This window comes from Xiphophorus hellerii, chromosome 1 (assembly GCF_003331165.1).
Source record: "Xiphophorus hellerii strain 12219 chromosome 1, Xiphophorus_hellerii-4.1, whole genome shotgun sequence".
NCBI classification, from domain to species: domain Eukaryota; kingdom Metazoa; phylum Chordata; class Actinopteri; order Cyprinodontiformes; family Poeciliidae; genus Xiphophorus; species Xiphophorus hellerii.
This window is the reverse complement of record NC_045672.1, coordinates 21333575-21351213: the sequence shown is the minus strand read 5'-3', so window position 1 is coordinate 21351213 and position 17639 is coordinate 21333575. Positions and strand designations below refer to the sequence as shown.

Below are 17639 nucleotides of genomic sequence, written 5' to 3'. Positions count from 1 at the left end.
TTTTTTTGCTTTCAACCTCATAAAATGTAATGACTTGTGTTCCAACTGCTTTTGTGTGTGGTTTCTTACTCTTCTACTACATTGTAAATAGAAAAAAAAATCACAGTTTATATGCAGTTTTTCAAGCCATAAACATAATAGGCCTTGATGTCAGCAACTTCTGATGTTGATATAAATTCTGTGTAGGCATACTGAAGAATCGATCAGACCCCCAATACCATAGGGTCACATTGGGTTATTGCTAAAGTGTTTTCATGCCTTCCCTAAGGTTTCTCTGATCTTTGTCTATTACTGTTTGTTAGAATGTTTCAGCTGGTCAGAGCATTTCAAAGTCTGGACAAGATGAAAAAAGCCATGGACTGAGCCTCAGGCAATCAGCTTCCATTGGATCAAGTCAGACACCAGCTCATCAGGAATCAATGTCCCAAACTGCTGTCCACCAACACCTCCAGCCTCTGCAGATATCAGCCTCGCTCCCATCATCACAAACATCACTGGTAATCTCAGGCTGCCTGGATATTTTATTTTATTTATTTATTTATCTTAATGTCTATACAGTTTTACTGGTTTAATTTATGGTCGAACAGCAGTAGCAATAGTTAAAATTACCCTGATTCACTCCTCTTCATTTGAACTTTCTAGATCCTGTAATTGTCTTCTTTTTTCCTGTTTCCTTTAGTTTCCTTCACAATACCCCACAGTCCAGGTGGCGACAGCTGTGACTGACTCTGAATCCGCCTACCTTCCCCCCCGCACTTCTCCTCACCCTTCATCTTCCTCTTCCCTTACTCACATCTTCCTCTCTCCTGGATATACTGTCCCTGCAACCCCCTCTGTTTCTCCCCTGTCCCCTCTTCACATTGAAAACACATTAATTTCTCCCACCCCAATGTCTCTTACTGTACCATCCCCTTCATCTGTGCTGGGCATGGTGCAACCTACCTCACCGCAGCACCAATCTGCAGCTGCTAGATCTGAGGCTTCTCAGATGCAGGCTTCGTTTATATCAACACTAACTAGTCATCCCATGCACACAAACACACACCTACCTGCAAATGGCAGCTCTCAGCCTCTGATACAGGTAATTGTGACAGGTGCAGAGAAGCAAATTATTATGTTTTTACTGAAAGGGTGTGCACTGACTTTAAGTTATTGTGTGCTTAAGGTTACTTTTTTTTTATTGTGCTCATATATCTTTAGTTTTTAGAATCATGGTGTCCGTGCATTCTTAAAAAGTCTTACATTTGTGTACCTAAAAGTAAGGCCTAAAATGTATTAAATTCATTTTTAAAAAGTAGAGCTATTTAATATTGTATTTTCTATTAATTGGTTTTTTTTCCGGACTTTTCTGTCAGACAAAAGTTTCAAACTCTGAGTCATCTTCATTGTGTTCTGTGACTTGAGGTGGATGCAGCTACTGCTAACTAGCTGCTAAAATTTACTGGTTAGTTAGCTAGTTTTTTGTGTTTGTCATGGTTAAGTGAATTCATTTTTGCCATTCTCACTTCTCTTACCTATCGACACAGAGATAGGTGCATTCTGTTCAAAAAAGCTTGGCACTACAGTGGTAAGGCTGTAGAGAACATCACAAAATATGCAATTTTCTTCTGCAAATTTTTGATACAGTCTTAAATTTAATTCATAGTGGTCTTACATTTGATTTGGTGAAATCTGCAGAATTCCTGAGACTGATTCTACAGAAAATTGTTTTATGTTCCCATTAGATCAGGTTATGCAAACGTAAAAATCCAAAATATTATTAGTAATCAAGAAAAAGTATAACAGCAAAAGCATTTTTAAATGAAATTCACAGGTTCCGCAGCAGACGCAGGACGGCCCCAGTACACAGCAGGTTCAGCAAACTCAGCTCATGCAGCCTGCAGTCTCCTCCTCACCTGTGCAGAATGAGGCGGATCTGGGCGCAGCCATTGCGGCCAGCCAGCTGGACAGCACAAAGTCCTGCCAGATGCCCCCACAGAGCCAGCATCAGAGTCGGGGACAGGGCCAAATTCCTGTGCCGCAGTCTTCTGACTCACAGAAGGCGTCCTCCAGGCCCGCCACTGGACCTGCTTTCCAGCAGAAAATCCCAGGCACCATCACAGGAGCGGCAGGTCAAGGGTCATCAGAGATTTATGTGGAGGTATGGCCGCATGACATTTAGTAGTGTTCTATAATTATTGTTCCTTGTTAATTGTGCTTTCCAAAGAGTTTTGAACATAACAGTACTGAACTAACTTTGCTGTTCGTATTAAATCAGGAATGGAGATTTATTTCTGCGTTGTCATCTCCAGGGTGTTTTATTTCTGTGCTCTGTTGTCTGCAGGAGCAAGCGTCAGAGAAACGCACTGGAGGACAGAGCTGTGACAGGTAAAAACTTATTACCATTCAACTTGATCAGTTAAAATTTGTCACAATTTTATAAATTTTCACTTATTAAATATGCACAGAGATTAAAAAAAAAAATTTGACATTCTGTTGTTTCTCTTTTATCCTACTTCTGTTCTTATTTCTTTTTACATTACTTTTTATTTAATCACATAATTCCACAAAGATTTAAAGCTTTTTTTATGGAAACATGGCAAAAGTTGTTAACACAACATAAATTATAATTGGCAAAGCTTTGCAATTAAAACCAAAATAGCAATAACAATGGTGAAATAAACAAGAGATAGTAACTGTAACAAGCACGTACATTAATTGGAAATGACTTCAAATAATGGTATTTTTAATTCAAAGTGTAACTTTTCCATCAGTCTGCTGCATTTTGTAAAAGAAATTGAATACAGAGTAGCATTTTACCAATTTTAGTGCGCATATACCAAACCCAAAGCAATAATCTATCAAATCATAAGTACAAGTAGATAGAAGACCAGGAATTGTCCAAAAGAGAAAGGAGTATCAGTGGCTCATGTCTGAGCTTTGGGGTGGCCAGGAAAGGCAGTCCCACCCTTTGTTATTCACGATGATGGGTCAAAGGCTTACAAATTGTAATCAACCTCAGTAAAGAATAGTAAGAAGTGTTAATTATATAGAGACATTTAACTAGGGTATTTACAAACAAAACATCCCAGGAATCCAGGTCAGATAAAGGTGCAACAAGTCACTGCTTTTATTCTAAAAGAAAAACACAGTTTAATTTAAAAAAGTAAAAACCCAGTTTCAGTTTCAACTTTTTTGAAAGGTTTAGGTGGACCTTTATGTCTTGGTAGGTTTTTTAGTCTGGTCATATTCTTTCCCTTTTCAAATAATAAATTAAACATTGCTTTGTAAGATGTTTAAAGCTTTGCATATAACCTAACCCTGCTGTAAAACCTAATCCCCTACCTGTCTGTCCTCAGCCATTCACAGAACATCTTTATTTAAACTAAGAAGGAATTATACACATGGTGACTGCATTTACTAATAAGGTGGCTTTTGAAAGGAGCTTGATGCACTAGTCTCTATTTAGGGGTATCAGAGTGAAAGGGACTAAACACAAATGCATGCCACAATTTTTAGATCTGTATTTTTATAAAAAAAAAAAACAACAAAAAAAACATTTGAAAACCATTAAACACTACTTTATTGTTACATCACTTACAGTTCCAATAAAATTCATCAACATTTCTGATTGTAGCTTGACAAAATGTTCCAAAGGTGTAAATAATTTTGCTAAATACTTGTGTGTGTGTATATATGTACAGTATATACTGTATATACAGTACAGACAGTTTGGACACACAGTTGTGTCCAAACCTTTGGTCTGTACTCAATACAGACCAAAAGTTTGGACACACTTTCTCATTGAATTCAATGAGAATTCAATGGACACACATTCAATGAGAAAGTGTGTCCAAACTTTTGGTCTGTACTGTATTTTTTTTACATAGCTGATCTCATATCACCAAATCTTGAAGACATGTCTCCAGTGATAATTATGTTTCCTGTTTACATATTCAGAGAATTTTATCTCTAGAGAATTTTTGCAAATGTCCATTTTTTTTTTCACTTACCAGCATCAACTCTGATGTGACATCGGGAAGAGAAATGAGCGATGGCAATGAAGGGACACATGGAGGCAAAGGTGAAGGAAAACAGCGTAGACACCGCAAGTCATCACGCACGCGTTCTCGACAGGAAAAGTGTGGCAAACCAAAGCTGAGCATGCTCAACGTGAGTGACCTAAATACTTTATGAAAGAGCAGAGGTCTTGTAGTTGTTAAAGAAGTTGAAATTATGTTTTGCCTTCTTGCAGGTGTGTAACACTGGAGATAAGATGGTAGAATGCCAACTAGAAACTCATAATCACAAAATGGTAACATTCAAGTTTGACCTGGACGGAGATGCTCCAGAGGAGATTGCTACGTATATGGTACGTGAGCAGCAGAGTCCAGCCCCTTGAGTTGATGCAAAGGTTTTTGAAGCATGCTTTGCCTTAGACTCCGACATCCTGGAAACTCTTAGCTGGTTTCAGCTGCAATGCAGCAATATATATATATATATGTACTGTATATATACTGTATATATATATTGGGTGTCTCTTGCTTTTTCTCTCTTCTCCAAAGATTTGCTTACACATTCATATTGCAATAAATGAAAATTTGATTAGATGAATACGTCAGTAGCATGGTTATTTATTCCAAAGAGGATTGAAGACTCCTGAAAGCAAAAATAAAAAGCCTTTTCAGCAATTTATTGGTACTTATCCAAACACGGAGGTAAAGATTTCATTTTGTGTATTAATAACTTGTAGGGATTTATTTTACTTTGGCAGCACACAAGAAGAGCAATATTCCAGAGGGTTTCTTTGCTGTTTTCTCTTAGTTTTTATTTATTTTTATAAACTTCATCAGAATCAGGACCACTCTGATTTTTTTTTAGGTCACATCTGTATAAGTTTTTTTTGTCTTATTCATTCTCTTCAGGTGGACAATGATTTCATTCTGCCCCTGGAAAAAGAGATCTTTATTGAACAAATGAAAGACATTGTAGATAAAGCTGAAGACATGCTGAGTGAGGACACAGAGGGTGAGAGGAACTCCGACCAGGGGTGTAACATCAGACAGAATGAAGGATGTTGTGCACTGGGATCAGAGGTGAGAAAGAAACCGTTGAGCCAGGGGAATTTATTACTGAATCATCTGGTTTTAGTTTTGTAAGGCTGCTCACTCACAAAGAAATTAGTATTCTGGTTTTTATGGTAGTGAAAACTAAGAAACAGAAAGAAAAATCAATAAAATTGAGTTATGAGACAGTGATTCCTGCACAAAATATGTCTCCGAACTCTATGAAGAACTGCTTGATGAGCAGTAAAATGAGAAGATCCATTTTATGTGGTTGGTCACCAGGAGAAATATCTCAAGAGAAATTTTAGCACTTTACTCTTTACATAAACTCCATAAATCTTCTAGATTTCCAGCCTGACGCTCAATGCTTTGGCTCCCGCCACAGATTTCCATTAGGACTGAGGTCTTAGAACGATTTGCCCCCTCCGTGACCCTAATCTGATCCATTTTTAACCATTTTTTTGCTGCCTTGTCATTAGGCCTCAACTTCCACTACTGCCCACAGAAGTCAGAAATACTAGTTGTTAAAATCCTGATCCAATTAAATTTATTTTTTTGAGCTTATTGCTCTATTAAAATAAAAGTTTTACAGATGTCTTTTAAGCTGTTTTCCATCCAGTTACACTGTGTTCCCTCTTTTTTTTATCTGTAAAGACTTCAGAACCCACCACTCCACAGCTGGTGTATCAACAAAATGGTAAAACTTTTAACATGCAGCACACACACTTATACAGTTAAGACTTCAGTACTTGTATTGGTTTATAGATGAGCCTGCATCTTAAATTTCTCACTGAGCATATTTTAGAAGATCTATGAGTTTTTCCATCTTTCCCTGTGACAGTCCTACACACTGGAAAACGCTGGTTCATTATTTGCCCTGTGGATGAAACACTCATGCAGGATAAAGACAACACATCAACACACACCTTTACAGCACAAGGTATGTCCTGCATTTTTCTATTTTCTCTCCTGTCTTCTGTACAATTTACCTACATTAGTTTCTTATCTTTTTGCAGGATTAACTAAATATGTTGCACATTTTTTGCTCTTCTTGATTTAAAACGCTGTGTATGCAGTTTTAGTGCGACTTTTTGTTACCCCCCTCTCCTCCATTGAGGTCAGTTATATAAGACTTGGTCTGCAGTGGTTCTAGCCAGAAACGAAGTGCAGGCTTTTATGCCGGCACACAGAGGCTGATGGAGGGGAATCGAGTGATGATGTAACACTTTGGCACTTACAGCACATAGATCGTCTTCTTTGTAGCTTGTCTGCTAAATTCACAATCTGCTCCCTTTCTGATGAACTCTGCCCCTTTTCTTTCTCCAGAGTATGAAACGTCTGGCTCCCTGTCAGTCGGGTCCAGCAGCGCCACAACTACTTTGACGACCCCTGTCACATCTTTACCTTCCCAAAGCCCCACCGCCTCCTCTGCCCCCACCTTGGCGCAACCTCCAGACCAAATTATCGGAGAATCCGAGGTCCAGCAGAGCCAGCCTAGTGTTACCAAACGCACCTGCACAACTAGGAGCATTAACCATGACAGCTCATTTCCTGTGGAGGAATCGTCTCTCTCTGCTGTGTCTATGGTAGCAGATATGCCATGTTGTGCTATTGTGCCACCCGTCTCTGTGGATGCTAATGTCACTGATAAAGAAGCGAGAGCTGCTGGTGTACTGATCTCGTCGCTGAACAATCAAGCGAATCAGACGGCCAGCCCGACTGAAGAACAAGCTCCTCAGCTGGCCAGCCAGCAGCCCGTTGTCCTGCAGCAGCCTTACGCCACACCCATCCAGCCTGGGACCGTGACCTCTCAGCCCCAAAGCCCTGCACATCAGATCCCGACTTCAAGTCAGCAGCAGTGTGGCGGGCAAGGTGAGTCGGACGGGGAGGGCCCTCCTCGAGGGGAGTTTGTTGATCGAACCATCAAGACTTTGGATGAGAAGCTCAGAAACCTGCTGTACCAGGAGCACCCCCCCTCACAGCCCTCCAGCACGGCTTCTGAGCCTCAGTCCTCCAGCTCAGACAGACTGAGCTCCCCTCCGGTCTCAGATGGGCACAGCACAGAGGCCGTCACAAAAAAGAAGATGGAACCAATGGTAAAGTACATTACTCCTCTTTATGATTTACATAAATGTCAACATTCACTGACACATACTGTGATCTTGGAATACAGTTTCTATATAGGAAAACTGTATGCAGAAACAATTGTCCCTTTTATGCATAAATTATGATTACCTCACTCTGGCTTTTCACCAGTGTTTTTACTCAGAGTAGGGCTGCATGATATTAGAAAATCATGCGATGGCGATAATATTGGTAAATGTTGCGATAACGTTATCAGGTTCAATATATGCCTGTTTTCTTCTGTAAAAAGTTCAAAAGCTTTCTTTTTTTAATAAAAGGGAGCAGAACAGTATTTTTAGAGTCACAATACATTTTTTATGTTGTCAGTTTATCAGCTTGTGACTCATTTAAGAAGCTACAGTGCCAAACCATTTCTCTCTGATCAAGTGTTTGGAATATTTTAAATGTGCTGCTACTTGAATTAATTCAACCTCTCACACTCCCACAACTTTTTCTTTCCTTCTCGGTTAGCCACAGATTCCTGAGCGGAGAGATGGCGTGGGTGTGTCAAGCGACTCAGCAGCAGGTTGGTAGATTTGATTGCGTAATGTATCGTCACATAATAGTTTGAATGATCTCTTATTTACTCCAACTTATCCCTCCTTCAGCCGCCTGCCGAACAAAAGACACAAAAACCGATGTGTCTGCTAGCTCCAGTTCATATACATCCAAAAGTCGTTTTCAAGTAAGAATCTACTAATTTAGATTGCAGTGCTATTCAATATGTGTCACTTTCAGATAATATTACTTAATAGGGATACTAAACTTTGATTTTGTTACACTGACGACTTGGATTTCATGACCTTTTAGATCATCCCCACACCACCTGATGCCATTTGCTATTCAGATAAAAGCAAAGCGAGCTGCAGCTCTGCAGCACCCTCCAGTGGTTCTGAAGGGTCTCGCAGCCAGACTCAGAGCACTGAAAGAAAAGAAAGCAGCTCTGGGGTGGCTTGCCGGACCTCTGCCACACCTGCACCTGATAATGATGGCACAAGATCTTCCAAACCCCAAACCGGAAGCCGCTACTCTGCCCCTCCTGAGTTCGCTCACACCACTCCCACCTCAAGTCCCGATGCAACCCCACGTCACATCCCACGAGCCCAAACTGTTGACACACCATCCCATCGCCACTGTCGGTCTTCATCTCAGCTTTACTCCGACTCAGGTGATGAAGACAGCAGCAGCATAGTGGTTCCTCCAGCTCCAGCTGCTCCGTCAGCTCACAATCTGACTGAGCACAGCGGAAGCGATCTCGTCAAGAGGGCTGTCGCCTTCTTGCGGCGCTCCGGACGAAGCAAAAGTGAGCAGAGCTCTGAATCACCAACCTACCAGACTGTTGCAATAAATGGCCACACTCCTTCACCTTCTGTTGGACATTTCCCCCCCAACATCAGCAGTGACAATGACTCAGAGTTTGAGGATGCGGATATGAAGAAGGAGCTTCAGAAACTTAGAGAAAAGTAAAGCACCACACTCACTCACAGATAGTCACCTCTTTTAATCTCCTCCACACTCCGAGTGCTAAGAATTACATGTAAACAATTATATGTATTATCTCTAGCTGACCCACAATAAGTTTGCTTTCTCAAGAAAACAGACTGATGTTTTCTTACTTTTTTACCATGATAAAACAAATCCTCTCCTGTTGGGGCTATCTAACATCAGGAGAGCCATGCCTGCTTGTAGAGACAACATCATGGCTGCATGGAACTGATTTAATCTGAAAATGATTGTAAACAGATGGACTTCCTCAATTAAATCCAACCATACTCTTTAAATAACAATAATTGTTCTATGATTTAGTATAATGTCTACTAGATTAAATGCAGAAAATTAGCTTTTAGATTAAACTTGAGGTTTATTTAGTTTAACAAACCATTTTAAAAGCTGATTATAGGTTATCTTAAATTGAGTGTGGTTTCTTCTATCCTTTGATCAAACTTGCATGAAAACACAAAGTTTTCATGAAATAATTACAATGGTTTATTTTTTTAGGTTTGGGAAAGAGTAGTAGTCAAGATTAAAAGGCCTGTAGAAAGTAATATTCCAGACAATCATTTTTTGTGATCATTATTTACTTTACAAGAGGTAGTATATATATTTTTTTACCCCTCGAGGGGGTCTTTTTGTGGGCTCTAGTGTCCCTTATATCACAGTAGACTGACAGGAAACGGGGAAGGAGAGGGGGGAAGACATGCGGCAAATGTCGTCGGGTCCGGGAGTCGAACCCGCGACGGCCGCGTCGAGGACTCAAGGCCTCCAAATACGGGTTGCGCTAACCGCTACGCCACCACGGCACGCCCCAAGAGGTAGTATTACCTCTTGTTAAGGTTTCAGTCCTGTACTGTTTTTAAATAATGTTTTGTAAAAATCAGGATGATTAATGTTTGATTTGGCCCATCTTAAAGAAAACGTACGTGGTAAAAGTGGCATTGCAGCAGAAAATCTTTGTCCAGATCAGGAGTAATATATCTTTTTAATCTCTTTATTGATCATTCTAATAATTCTGTATATTTGGACAAATTAAGCCAATAGTGATGCCATAAAAATCAATAAGCTCCAATAACTTACATTCGATACAATTAGTAACCTGCTGTCGCTTTCACCTTCTACATGCAAATATTCAGTATTATAACAAATAAAATAGCCACTTTTATGAATCTACAACATGCACATTTCAATAAATTTAAATATTATTTACAAGTAAACAAAGATTTTAATTCAAAAATGTTATAGTCAGGCCCACACTATCATGGAGAAAAGTGCTGACAGAGGTCATTGTTTGAGAAACTGGCTTTAACAGCACTGTATCATAGCATATTAATTCAAATTGTGTGGAAGGAAAATTTGTGATCAAAAAGGATGAGAAGCAGCAGAGATAATCAAGCATTGAGAGGATTGTGAAACAAAGCCCATTAATAGAGTTTGGGGGAATTTCTTAAGGCTTGAATCGTGACTAGCAATGGTACCTAAAGAGCTATCGGCTAATTTAAGGACATAAACTTTTTAAAGTGGTCTTATGTATTTATTCTCCAAGAAACTGTTTTTTGTTAGTTTGATTTTAGAGGTTGTACATCTTAATCTTAATTTTCTACCTTTTCAGAACAAAAATATTAAAAGAAATTATTTTTTCAATAATGGTCAAATTTATTGAAATGCATTTTCTAATATTATTTTCTTTAATGATATTTTTTATTATTTTGGGAGCATTTGTATCTTATTTTTTTGTGTTTTCACAATAGACACATGAAGGAGATCTCTGAGCTGCAGGCATTCCAGAGGAGTGAGATCGAACGTCTGTACAAAGACTTGGGAAAGTCTGTACCCCCCAAGGTTAGCCTGCTCCATGCTGTTCCTCCAATGGGTCGAAGGCGCAAAACCAGCAAACAGAAACTGAAAGCTGGGAAACTGCTGAATCCGATGGTGCAACAACTCAGAAATAATCCCAACAGCACCAGTGTGGAGAGGAAAGGTGTGTGGGTAGAGATGGTAGGATGATAAACAGTTTGGATGTTTTTAGTCTAGCACAGAGGTGTCAAACTCCAGTCCTCAAGGGCCTCTGTTCTGCAGTTTTTAGATGTGCCACAGGTACAAAACACTGGAATGAAATGGCTTAATTACCTCCTTCTTGTGTAGATAAGTTCTCCAGCACCTTGCTAATGACCTAATTATTCTATTCAGGTGTGGTGCAGCAAAGGGACATCTAAAAGTTGCAGGGCAGTGGCCCTTGAGGACTGGAGTTTGACACCTGTGGTCTAGTAGAACACGTTTTGTATTTTAAAAAAAACAACGGTTGAAGTGGTTTTGATTTTATAAAGGGAAAAAAGTAGGAGTGTGTGAAGCAGTGATTCAGTCTGACTCATCCGTTTTATTTTTATTTCGTTTTATTTTTTAAGGAGAAAGTGCTACCAGTTCATCCAGCTCTCCAGCTAAAAGTTCACTTTTGTCAGATGGCTCTGCCTACTCCAGCTGCAGCTCCTCCTCCAACAGCCAGCCCAGCAGAGTCCAGGAGCAGGTTCACACACAGCAACCCTGTTCTTTGAAAGGCTCTTTCTCATCAGACAACATCTATGCTGGAAGACATAGGGACGGGATGGCCAACCAAGCTGATCCTGGCCAAGGTACTCTTCATGATAGTCTTTGCTCAGGCAAACAAAACATCATATGCAAATAAAACTAAAATCAATTGGAAATATAAACACCTAAAAAGGTTAATCAGATTGCCTTTAGACAAACTGAACAAAGAAATTACCACTATATCTGTAAATAATTCACTATGTCCTTCACAGATTTATAATAATTCAGTTAAAACAAAAAAAGTGTTCTGTGAAGCATTTACTCCTTATAGTGCCAGAAAGAGGCTTACGACAAGCCAAACACATTAAACAAGGCAAAGTGTTGGTTTGGTACAGATTTTATTACACTTCAACTATGCAAGTCACATGTCACAGACATTAACAACGTATTATCCAACATGCATTAACAGCATCAATGATTAATCCTTGAAAACGCTCATTGGTGTAGGATGTTTCCATATTATATGACTGTAGCAAAAATATGCTGGAACCTTAACTGGGAACTTTATCTGCAACTATTGATCAGCTATCCAAATATTCTTGATCTAAGTTTAGCTCTTTCTTCTGCACATAACAGGTGACGATGGTTTGGTTTCCTGATGTAAGTTCAGGAGTTGTGTGCTTACAGTCACTCAGCTGCATCACCCACCTTCTAATTTGCCATTTCACAGTGAAACATACAACAGCAAATAGTTTCTGTTATTTGCTGTTTTGGAGAGCATTGGCTGTTTTGTCTGTTCTACCATGCTCACCGTCATCTCCTGTTGTAATGGACTAATGACCAATGAGAAAGAGGTCTATAAATGCTCCACATAGCATTTCCTCTATCTTTTTAGTCAGTTAATTTAAGATCCCCGTCACATGGGTTAAATCTGCCTTATGATCTCCAAAAACATTCAATTATTACTGGATTGTGACAGACCTTTTCTTTTTAGCTTGATGACAGACATAACCCTGTTGCAATCCTAGAACTTAGGTCATATAATTTGAACTTAGATATCACATATGGGATAGAATATTTCCTAAACATCTGCTAAACTCCCTGCATAATTGGGAAGTTTCTGCACCTCCAACATCAGTTTTAGCTTTAATGTGAAGGTGCATCACCATCAGTGTTTAGATTGGTTTCTTAGCATTATGACACCGGTTGGGTGAGGAGATTTTCTGTACAGAGGAACGTGTACAGCTAGGTCTGCCATTTTGCACAGTAATTTTAACTTACCAGAGTGTTTTGTGTATAGATATTTGTGAGTGCAGTCAGAATGAATCATACTTGCAAAATCCAAAATTTCAGTCTTTTCCCTATCATCCTAACTTATCACACGTAGGTGATAAGTTAGAATCACCTACGTGTGATACTAAAGTAGGATCCTAAGTTGGATGTTAAAGAAAGTTGGATGTTTTTTTTAACATCCAACTTAAAGAAAAGCTGGATGTTTTTTATTTTTGGGTGGGAAAATATCCTGACTTGATATATTAAAATTTGAAGCATGGTTTTTCTCCTCCTTGTCTTCTTTTCCCCTAAGGGTAACAGATGAGCCCAAAATAATTCATATTTTTGTCAGATTTAAATCTGAAATAATCTGAAATAGTCTTCAGAAGTGAGAATGCTAAATGCATTGTTACAAGATTATTTTCAGTCAACCAAGAAGTTTGTTTCTGATAGGAAATGAGACCAGCATATCTCAAAGATCATTTTTGTTGCATTCAGATCAGCTGTGTTCCAGAAGCTTCACAATAAATTACTTTTAGGCACTGCCAGTGTATTGTGAGCATGATGAGGTTATCCTGATAAGAACTTCAGGTTAACCACACATCTTCCTCTTAAACAGATTTGTCTGTCTTAGTTATGTGTTTTCTAATTTTCTTGTTTAGACTTAAGTGATAGTAGGTAGAATAAAACATTAGATGAACAATAATGTTTTTTTTATTCTTTCTTCCTCATATGTGTCATGATGCACTTTTAAAAAAGATGTCTCACTTATTTGAACCCTTTTCTATGAATGAGTCAGAACACATCCCCTTACACTTAGTTATGACAACAATCAAACATTGTTGTTTTACTTTAACAGTTTATCCATGCATCCATTTTTAAGCTCAATATTATTAGTTATATTTGTTTAAACAAGTGGTTATTCTTTCTTTTCTATTGTCTTTGATTATTTGCATCTTTGAATGCTGTAGTTGGTTCCAACAACCCACTCAGTGTCCTTTTCTGATGCTTTTCATGTGGGGGTTTCTCATACCAATCTTTGTTCACTTTTTCAAAGTGTTTCTCTTGTTTCTTCTCTTCTTCTTCCCTCCTTTATTCATCTTTCCAGGCTGGACGGTTTACCACCAAACGTCAGAGAGAGTCACCTATAAATCTAGTAGCAAACCACGCACTAGATTCCTCAGTGGACCTGTGTCTCTGTCCATCTGTTTGTATTTGTTCTTTTCTATTCCCCTTTGCTCATTTTTTCATACACTTTATTTAACTTGATTTTATTGTCACTCTTTTTTTTTTTTAAAGAAAATAAGTTCAGTAGTTATTTTTTTCCACCCTTCTTGCAGGCTTTCTCACCTGATATGTATCACTGTTTTCCTTTTTAATTTTATTCTTGCATATTACACTCAGTCTCAAAACTTTTAAAGATTGTTCTGCATCAGCTACAGGTTATCAGTGACATGCATAGATTGTTTTAATTTATCAGTAAAATTAGTTGAACCAAACAGTGTATAAGGCAACAAAATGTTTGTGTTTCAGTTGCTGAGAGAAGGACGTAATACCTTTGTTTTTAGTTATTGCCTTTCTACTAGATCTTCTAATTTGGTTAGGTGGGTCTGTGGAAAACATCATTGGTAATTGATATAGCTTTTTTTAATGATCTGTTCAAGTAGCTTCAAAATGCAATTGAAAAAATTATGTTATTTTTCATCAGTATTACACCGTGTTCCAAATTATTATGCAAGTGATATTTTCTCAGATTTTCTTAAAAGGTCAATGCAAATGATGGTCAGTATAATTTTCAAGTCATGAATTATTACAGTATAAATCAAATTTTACTGAACAAAGCTCCCCATGAGAACAGTATATTTAAAAAAAAAAAAAAAAACTCAAAATGCACTGTTCCAAATGATTATGCACAGCAGATTTTCTAAACATTTTATGGATTATAAAGAACTGCAAACGGTCATTCTTTGAATGTGCAGCTTTAAGTGGTCACATGTACTAACATCAAAAACTATTTCAATCAAAAACATCTTAACAGACCGAGTTACATGTTAATAGGACCCCTTCCTTGATATCACCTGCACAATTCTTGCATCCATTGAACTTATGAGTTTGTGGATAGTTTCTGCTTGAATTTCTTTGCAGGATGTCAGAATACCTTCAGAGTTGAAATATGTTTTTAGTCTTTTGTCATAATATTAGGTCTAATTTCACCACAAAGCTTCTGTTTCTATGCACCAACTTCCTCGCACGTGTGGTTTTTAAAGCTAAGCTGCAATTAACTTCAATATAATAAGTAATCTTATAGGTAAATGGTTGGTTTTTTTCAGTGCTCTTACAGTCATCCATAATTCAAACAACAGCAGCTAATCATTCATAATCATTATAACTTGGCTATGTTATCTCCTTTTCGCCATACTCTTGCTTAATGCAGTGCTTCTGGCTAAGATCAAAACACCTCACAGACACTCTGGCTTGGAAACAGCTAATCCTGTCCAAACATGGGTTGTAGGTCAGACCTAATGCAAAATAGGGGGACTGTGTCTACAAGTATCCATGTGTGCAAGAGAAACGACCCGTTTTTATACCCTCTTAATTTCTTCTGTATGTTCAATCACTGTTGATTTTGATTGTTTAACATCCCCTAAGTAAAGGCACCCCGGCGCATACAGTTCCCTAGTGTTGGCAGGGCCCTTTGCTCTCTCTGTCCCTCATGTTTGGATGGAGAAGACGTGCATGGTGCAGGCGCCAGACAGGGCACTGATGGAGACATGCTTCGCCACATGAAGGGCTGTATCATTGATATTGTTTTGTTTTTTTTGTCACTTCTTCCTGAGTTATTTGCATGTTTATTTGTGCTGACGAGTTTCAAATATTAGCAATGTGCTTTGTTAGCTTGTGAAGTTTTATTTAGGTTTCACATTTTGTTCTACAGGGGTTCTCACATGGGCAGTGATTCTTTTTTTTTTCTCCAGTAAAATTTCTTTTGGTAGTAAACAGTGTTTTCTCTCACCTTCTGCCTACCAACCAATAAAATAATTTGTATATACACATTTTCATCTAGTTTATATGAGCAAATAAACAGTTTATCATTTTATTCTGAAACTTAAATGTCTTCCTCCTGACTAGAAGCACTGGCAGTCTAACTTTTGCCAGCTAGGTGTAGAAGTAGGCAGTTTTTTTTTTTCCAAATGATCAAGTTGGGACAACTTGGTTCTGTCTTCCAGTTTTACCCCCATATTTATTTTAAATCCCCTTTTCCTCCTTCTCTCTCCCTAATTGTTTAATAGCTGATTGTGCTTTTGAAGCAGATTGTCCAAATCCTTGTGGCGTTCAGTGTCTTGGCCTAACTGTTTCTGTCTTGTGCTGTTTTACCTTTTTATAGGGTCCACTCTGAAACGACTATGTCTAGGCAAAGAGCGCAGTAGTAGTAACTATCTTATTTACTTCCTTTCTCTGTATTTCTTATTGTCCCCACAAACTTAGTCCTTATATTGTTTATGTACACTTTTTTGTCCTTGTTATTGTTTTGGATCTTGGAAATGTGGTACTGTGTATTTAAGACATGAACATTCTAACTACATATTGTTTAACTGACTTTTCTTTTGCATGACAATATCCATTGATTATGTTACCTGTCACTGCTTGCATATCAAACATTTCATTTTTATGTTATTTGGTTGCCAGGTAGGCAAATTAAATGTCTATGGCTCTATATGCATTTAGCCTGTCTGGCCTCACCAAAAGCTGTCTTTGCTGATTGTGACACAAGTTCCTTTTAATCCAGCTGCTTTTAAATTTTGCCATACCGCAGCCAACCGACTTACTTGTCACTTTTAATGTTTTCTATGTGGGAAGATTTAAGAGTTTTGTCTCTTTTCAGGGTCCCCTCTCAACACTACCACGACACAGACCACCTCAAGTCAAATGCAGCCTTCGCTCACCACGGCGGCACAGTCGACCTCTCCTCAGCCATTCACGAGGCTCGCTCAGGTCCAGACCAACAACAGCAACAACAAGAGAGGCACTTTTACAGAGGACCTTCATAAACTGGTGGATGACTGGACGAAGGAGACTCTAGCAGCAGCCAATCAGCCACGAACTACCCTAAACAGGATGAGACGGCAGACCCGCCAGCAGGCCACAGAGTGCAGACCTACACAGATGGGTGCAGTTGCATGTGAGGTATTTGGGTTTGAGATGTGGAAGTAGTGGTGAGGGGAGTTTTTGCATCTCTTATACACCAAACCAGACAATTCAAGCTTTCAGAAATGCTTGTAGAGTCTGAATGTCCGCTTCCTTTGATGTACCAGTTAGAGATTTGAGACAATTTTCAGATCTCTAGTGTACAAAACCTTGACCTTGTCATTTAGAGTTTCTTTAGGAGCTATAATTAATAACACTTAGAATATTTTTCTTACCCATTACTAAACATTTTTTCTTAGCATTATTAAACATTATGTTAGGAAAAGACACAACTTAACTTTTTGGGTGTAAAAGTGGAGCGTTTGCTTCCTCTGACTTTTTTGTTTAACACTGATACTGATAATGGGCAACTTTGAGTTGTCTTCCTTCAGTAAGCACATCTACACCAAGGACTGTAAACACAGTGACCAACAGGATTGAGTCTGATGAGTTCGCAAATTTAAAAATGATCAGATTTTTGAGTTTCCATGAGGCCAGTCACTGGTCACACAGGTAAAAATGAAAATTGGTCAGTGCTAAACACAATCTGATTTCCCAGAGCAACTCTAGTACATTGGAAGGTTTAATAAGTTAACCCCAATTATTTCAATAGTTTTCCATCCACATTTAACCTACTGGATTTGTAAGCAAGATACGTTTAAATGAGTTGCTATATAATGTTGAAAATAAACTTAAATGTACTTATGTTGTCATTTTTAAATGCATGATGCTTGGAAATGGGTCCAGTTTTAATTAAAATAGGAAGTGTTTGAATCTAAACGTATTACATGAGCTGCTAAAATCTGTATCAAAACAACCACTTTTCTTTTTTCCTACTTATTCCCTATATGCTCCAAGCTCACTTTTTTCTGCAAAGTTGATTTTGTCGCACAGGTCTAGATTATGCATGTTGATTAGCAACCAGTATGTTAATCTTTCTGGTGTTTTTAAGTGGTATTTTTTTCCCCCCCAATGCTAACTATTTGAGCAAAC

General features: G+C 38.4%; 1 protein-coding gene across 9 annotated transcripts in view; it reads left to right on the top strand.

Annotated features, from left to right (window-relative positions):
• The window catches only part of LOC116718000 (serine/threonine-protein kinase WNK2), a 49625-nt gene that overhangs the window by 29337 nt on the left and 2649 nt on the right, over positions 1-17639 (top strand). For 5 of the 9 annotated variants that reach the window (XM_032559901.1, XM_032560322.1, XM_032559834.1 and 2 more), the window contains 18 exons: positions 303-497; positions 680-1081; positions 1814-2140; positions 2324-2367; positions 3996-4152; positions 4235-4351; positions 4905-5075; positions 5700-5742; positions 5887-5985; positions 6372-7141; positions 7641-7695; positions 7778-7854; positions 7980-8632; positions 10415-10644; positions 11069-11293; positions 13570-13668; positions 15847-15891; positions 16345-16646. In XM_032559901.1, the coding sequence (XP_032415792.1) occupies positions 303-497; positions 680-1081; positions 1814-2140; positions 2324-2367; positions 3996-4152; positions 4235-4351; positions 4905-5075; positions 5700-5742; positions 5887-5985; positions 6372-7141; positions 7641-7695; positions 7778-7854; positions 7980-8632; positions 10415-10644; positions 11069-11293; positions 13570-13668; positions 15847-15891; positions 16345-16646 (4011 nt within the window). The remainder of the gene's footprint in view (positions 1-302; positions 498-679; positions 1082-1813; positions 2141-2323; positions 2368-3995; positions 4153-4234; positions 4352-4904; positions 5076-5699; positions 5743-5886; positions 5986-6371; positions 7142-7640; positions 7696-7777; positions 7855-7979; positions 8633-10414; positions 10645-11068; positions 11294-13569; positions 13669-15846; positions 15892-16344; positions 16647-17639) is intronic. The other 4 variants (XM_032560158.1, XM_032560241.1, XM_032559988.1 and 1 more) reach the window with 4 other exon arrangements.